The 6064-nt window shown below is 40.3% G+C and overlaps 1 protein-coding gene across 1 annotated transcript; it reads left to right on the top strand.

Moving 5' to 3' along the window:
* Positions 1-965: 965 nt before the first annotated feature.
* On the top strand, positions 966-1937 carry LOC136652686 (olfactory receptor 6F1-like). Its single transcript, XM_066629608.1, has one exon. It carries the CDS (start codon positions 966-968, stop codon positions 1935-1937), a length of 972 nt encoding a protein of 323 aa, XP_066485705.1.
* The last annotated feature ends 4127 nt before the right edge of the window (positions 1938-6064 follow it).

The raw sequence follows: 6064 nt of genomic DNA, 5'->3' as shown, positions 1-6064 counted from the left end.
TAAAGAATGAAGTAATAGAGCTGAATATGTGCACATGGGTGTTCACATGTGTATATGTTGTATATATAATAAGTAACAGGAACATATATTTAGTCATAAATAGCAAATTGAGGAGTCAATACTGAGCCAGGTGTGTTCTGTGCATATAAATACAAATAGAAGGATTACATGTTTGCTCTCCTAAGGAGATATGCATCAACAGGGAAAATACAGACATTTCACCTGGCATTCCCAAAGGGTCATGAAAGCAAGCAAGTACCTTCTAGAAAGGGATACAGAATAGGCACAGTCAAGACCTGTGGTAGAATGGCTTAAATCAGGAGTCTGCAAGCTGTGTTCCTTGTTTTAAGGAACAAGGTTTGAAACAGGTATGAATTCCACATAACATATACTCTCTCTCTCTCTCTCTCTCTCTCTCTCTCTCTCTCTTTCTCTCTCTCTCTCTCTCTCTCTCTCTCTCACACACACACACACACACACACACACTTTTGTGCCTACCTTGTTAGTGTCCAGTGACTTTTATCCTCTAGCCCCAAATCCATCACCCTTTCAATTTCAACAATTTCAATTTCAATCCAACAACCTTTCCATTTCCTCGCCTCTCATTTTTTTATTCTGAATGTCTATGAGTTCTCTCTGTTTCTCATCCCACACTTTACTCCTCCTTGGATGGAAACCATTCCCACAGTTAATACTTGCTTGTCAAGTCATTTTATACCTGACTCTTTCCTTCATTTTGTTTCAACATCCATTTGCTTCCCCAACATTTGTATCAGATTCTGGAGGATGAGCACATTGTGAACATTATTTTTAACCAAATACATCTCAATGCAAATGTCCCCATTTTACAGATATGTCCAAAAGGTGGGAATCTGACACTGTATGTGTATTGGGGGGGCGGGGGGCAGTCTGCTCTTGAAAGGCTTCTAATTTTTTCTCTGTGCTACACTATTTGTTATCTGCAGATGCAGCCTGTGAACAACTCAGAGTGGCGTAGCAGAACAGGCTTCACAGAGTTCATCCTTGTAGGATTTGGGAATGCTGAAGACTGGAACCTTCTCCTCTTCCTGCTGTTTCTGGCTATCTATATTCTGACTCTGTTTGGAAACCTCCTCATTCTTGCACTGGTTGTGACTCAACAGCACCTCCACACTCCAATGTACTTCTTTCTGGCCAACCTCTCCTTCTTGGAGGTCTGCTACACCTCCACCATATTGCCCAGAATGCTGAAGAGCTTTGTGACAGAGGACAAAACCGTATCTCTTTGGGGCTGCATATTACAGATGCATTTCTTCTCTACTCTAGCAGCTGCAGAATGCTGCCTCCTGGCCGTGATGTCCTATGATCGCTACTTGGCGATATGTAGACCATTGCATTATGTCACACTTATGGATGAGAGGAAATGTACCCTGCTTGTTTCCCTATCATGGTTAATCGGGTGTCTGCTTATAATAATCTTAACAGGCTTGTTGTCCCAACTCACTTTCTGCAACCAATACAAAATTGACCATTTCTTTTGTGACTTCACACCACTTGTAAGACTCTCTTGTGGTGACACCTGGGTTATTGAAACAGCAGCTTTTGTAACCTCCTCCATAGGAATTCTCCCAACCTTTCTCACCACTGTGATGTCCTATGTGTTTATCATTGGCACGATCCTGAAGATACCGTCCATCACTGGGAGGAAGAAGGCCTTCTCCACTTGTTCTTCACACCTCACTGTGGTTTCAATTTACTATGGATCCTTAATCTTTGTCTATATCTTGCCATCAAGTGGCCAATTTAGAGACCTAAAGAAGATCTTCTCTTTCCTGTATACAGTCTTGACTCCTCTGGCCAATCCTTTCATATATAGCTTAAGAAACAAAGAAGTAAAGGAAACTCTTGCTAAAGTAATCTACAGATTTGGAGTTTGTTCTGGGATTCATAAAAATTGATGGAAGCCTCCAGCTGTAACAAATCTTATGAACACCGCTTACGATCTCATAAGTCCATGGGTTTTGCTCACGTGGATGTACAGTATGTGTCTATGCCTCCTTTGCCCAATTGATAATCCATTCTTTTGATCCTAACAAACACATTCCACCATATTTCTACTTGGGTTCTGTTAATTTCAGAGTAAATATTGCTGCTTGGAGGTAGCAATATGGGTGATGATGATGATGATGATGATGATGCTGAAGAAGAAGAAGAAGAAGAAGAAGAAGAAGAAGAAGAAGAAGAAGAAGAAGAAGAAGAAGAAGAAGAAGAAGAAGAAGACTTTCCATTCTTGATCTTCTCCAAATAAATATGAATTGATTGAACAGTAGTCAATTATATTAGTGCTCATCCAAAATGATTTCCCCTGTATTTTGTTTTTGTTTTTCTTTTGGGAAGCAGAAAGGTTTTAAAGAAAACTCCTATTGTTTGCTACATGGAAATAATGAGATGGAAAAAAATTTAGAGGAAAAAATGAAGGGAAGAAATCTTTTGAGGAAACGTCTGGAATATTGTTATGGGTGAGATAGACAGTTCTGCTGTTTTCCTGTTACCTATGTCTCTGCTTTACCCAGGCAATTTGCAGTCCAATTCCATTTCCATTCTGTCTTTAACATGTATTTTTAATTCTCTGTTATCTAGGTGGATTTAAAAACAAACAAAAACAAAAAAAATGTGCATGTACAATGCATGTCTGTGCCTCTGTCCAATTTATAATTCTTAATCCATTATTTTGCTCCTAGTGGACACGTTCCACATTATTTCTACTTAGAATTTGTTAATTGCAGAGCAGGTATTGTATTTTTGTGTTGCTTGGAGATAGCAATATGGATGATGATGATGATGATGATGATGAAGATTATAAAAGCCACTTTACATTCTTTTCCAAAATATCAATAAATATCAGTTGATTGAAAAGTAGTCATTAATTATATTAGTGTTCATCCAAATGCCTTTCCCTGCATTTTGTTTACATTTTTTGCCTTTAGGAAACTGTCATCAAGACCTAACTCTATTCTAGGCTGCATGCTGTGGGCTCACTGGCAACCAAGCAGCAATGGAGAGATAAGAAAAATCTTTAAACACCCCCCCCCCCCCAAAAAAAAAACAAAAAAAAAAACAACCCTTTTCTACTTATCTGCTCTGCTGCACCCTGGTCTCCCATGATCCTACGTGATCTGCACCAGCTGTTTGGCTGGTGTAAATCCAAGTGGATCCAAGAGAGCATGTCGAGCCTGGGCTGGGCCTAAGCGCCTTCACTGTTGCCAATTCCTGCCCCAGTCTGCCCTTGACCTGCTCCCAGGCAAGTCCCAATACCTACCCAGATTCTCCCAGAATTTCCCTGCTTCTGATTCTCCATAATGTGTGATGGCAGCACAATTTTTGCTATGTTACTGGCCTTTTTGCAGAAGTGGATTGCAAGATTAGCACTCCAGCTATCAGCATGTCTCATCCATCAAAGTTTGAAGAAGGAAGAGATGAGACACAGGACTGAACATTTTTGCTGACCTTAACTCAGACTGGAAGGCAGCATCAGGAAATTGCAATGGCTGTGACTACAGATGTAGGACAGGGTTAGTAGTTAAGCTTCTTGCTGTAAGAGGTTTTCTTTTGTTTAATTTCTAAAATGGTCTGCTTATTATAAATAAACAGATATTCCAACAACACCCAAAGTCTACACTTTTCTTCTCTCTCATCTAAGGAAGATCATTTTGTAGTGTTGCCATGGGCAGGCCTTGGTGGTGGTGGTGGGGGGGGGGGGGCAAAATCTCTAGAGCCATAACAAAACATACTATACAGTACAAAACAAGATTATTACAAAATAAATTCGGGTATCTCAGTCTCAGTCTATCCAGGGCTTCGTTTCCACTACAGCTCTAATTCACTTTCAATGCACTTCTATTCCCCAATACTTTCTGGAGACTTGTTAAGGGTAGACTCTAAATGCTATCAGATTCCTTCAGAAACTACCGTCCTCCTGCAACCAGAATGCATTGGAGAAATAGAAACGCTTTCAAAGTGGGTTAAAACTGTAGTGGAAATATAGCCCAGGTCTTCTCCAAAAGCACCAACATGTATGAGTAGAATTCAAACGTGGAAAGTGAAACTTCCACCTTCTGACCAGAACTACTAGCCCCAGCAGGTGGTCACCCAGTTCACAGAATTCGCAGGTGTCAATAGTCAGCTCCACATTTCTTCTAGGTCAGTGGTACTCACACATTTAGCACCGAGAGCCACTTTTTAGAATGAAAATCTGACAGGACCCACTGGAAGTGATGTCATGACCAGAAGAGACATCATCAAGAGGGAATTTTTTTTTACAATCCTAGGCTGTAATCCTACCCACACCTACCCAGAAGTAAGTGCCATTGACCTCTCATTGTTAAAAGAATCTACATAGTAGCTTGTTAAAAGGACAGGTCTCTTAACATTTCTCCAAACGCAGTCACATACCATGGTAGCATCAAGTCTAATATATTAAAAATAAAATATTGCAATGAATGGGAACCCACCTGAAATGGGCTTGCAAACCACCTAGTGGGTCCCGACCCACCGTTTGAGAAACAATGTTCTAGGTTATTGCGTGTCTAGAATGCATAGCATTGTATCTAGTCTACGTGTGTTTTGGAAGGTGAAATTTGCAGCATGGAGTACAGATATAGCTCTGGAACACAGAAATGAAAAGAATAAAGATGGGAGGGGGAGGCCAGGCAAGTTTATTTCACCTGGGTGTTGTCTGAAAATATCACATCATAATAATAATAATAATAATAAAGGAGATTGTGAAGCCAATCCTTAGATGCCTGTGCATTACTGGAAGATGAAAAAGCAAATGAGGAAGACTTTGCTGCAACAGGGAAAAAAAATGCAGTAGCACTACTCAAAGTAAGGAAATTATCCCATTCTGATAAATGTTTTCATTTAGTCCCTCTCTTGCTCATGCTAAGTTAAAACTGTCAATTAAGAGCATAAAAACATAAGAGGCTCGTCTAGTCCAGTGTCCTGATTCACACAGTAGCCTCCCAGATGCATCAGGGAGCACACAAGATAAGATACCTGTTGCCACTCCCTTGCACCTGGCATTCTGAGGTAGCTTACTTCTACAACCAAGACATTACACATACCCATCAGGGTTTGTAAACTGTACTGGACTTTTCTTCCAGAAATCTGTCCAATTCCCCCTTAAAGGCATCTAGGCCTGATGCCATCACCACATCCAGTGGCAAGAACTTCCACAGACTAACCATATGCTAGATAAAGAAATATTCTTTCTTTCTTCTTTCTTTCTTTCTTTCTTTCTTTCTTTCTTTCTTTCTTTCTTTCTTTCTTTCTTTCTTTCTTTCTTTCTTTCTTTCTTAAACACAATTTAAAAACTGGAGTAACATCTGGTTTGTAGGAAAATTTAGGAAGGGGGAGGCAATCAGGCACTTTGCCACATGCCCAATGCCAGCTCTCAGTGGCACAGAGAGGAAGGTATCACGCATGAGATTCTGCATGGCCACATACATACAGACATGAGCACTGTGTGAAGGAAACAGGTTTTTCTTTCAAGTATAGCTTAAACAGTGCCGCCACTGACCTGATGCACATTTCAGGCTCACCTAGTTCCCTCAATGGGGAAGGAATCCCTGTAGATTCATCAGGTGGCAAAAGCAGAATTTCTATTCTCCTGCCACCAAATTGCACAGGACAGTTTCAACAACCTGGAGTTTTGACATATGCTGGCCATGGTGCATTGCTCCAGACCTTGGAAAGCCATTGACATGCACAGCAGTCAATATTGTATCAATTATCTGAACAGGTATTTCTAACTCCCACACCACCTTTGCAATCCCCCTTGTATAAGAAATTATCACTAGAGACACACATTGCCCTTGGGGAATTTGTGTTGATTTCTCCTTTTCTCTTCCCCACTGAGAATTAACGGATGAAGTAATAGAGCTGAATAAGTGCACATGGGTGTTCACATGTGTATATGTTATATATATAATAAGTAACAGGAACATATATTTAGACATAAATAGCAAATTGAGGAGACTACTGAGCCAGGTGTGTTTTGTGCAAATTATACAAATAGAAGGATTAC

The sequence above is a fragment of the Tiliqua scincoides genome, chromosome 5 (genome assembly GCF_035046505.1).
Source record: "Tiliqua scincoides isolate rTilSci1 chromosome 5, rTilSci1.hap2, whole genome shotgun sequence".
NCBI classification, from domain to species: domain Eukaryota; kingdom Metazoa; phylum Chordata; class Lepidosauria; order Squamata; family Scincidae; genus Tiliqua; species Tiliqua scincoides.
The sequence above is the reverse complement of the archived record's forward strand: the minus strand, read 5'-3'. Positions and strand labels throughout refer to the sequence as shown.

Coding starts and splice junctions, on each gene's coding strand:
- LOC136652686 (XM_066629608.1), top strand. CDS start 966: ATGCAGCCTGTGAACAACTCAGAGTGGCGTAGCAGAACAGGCTTCACA.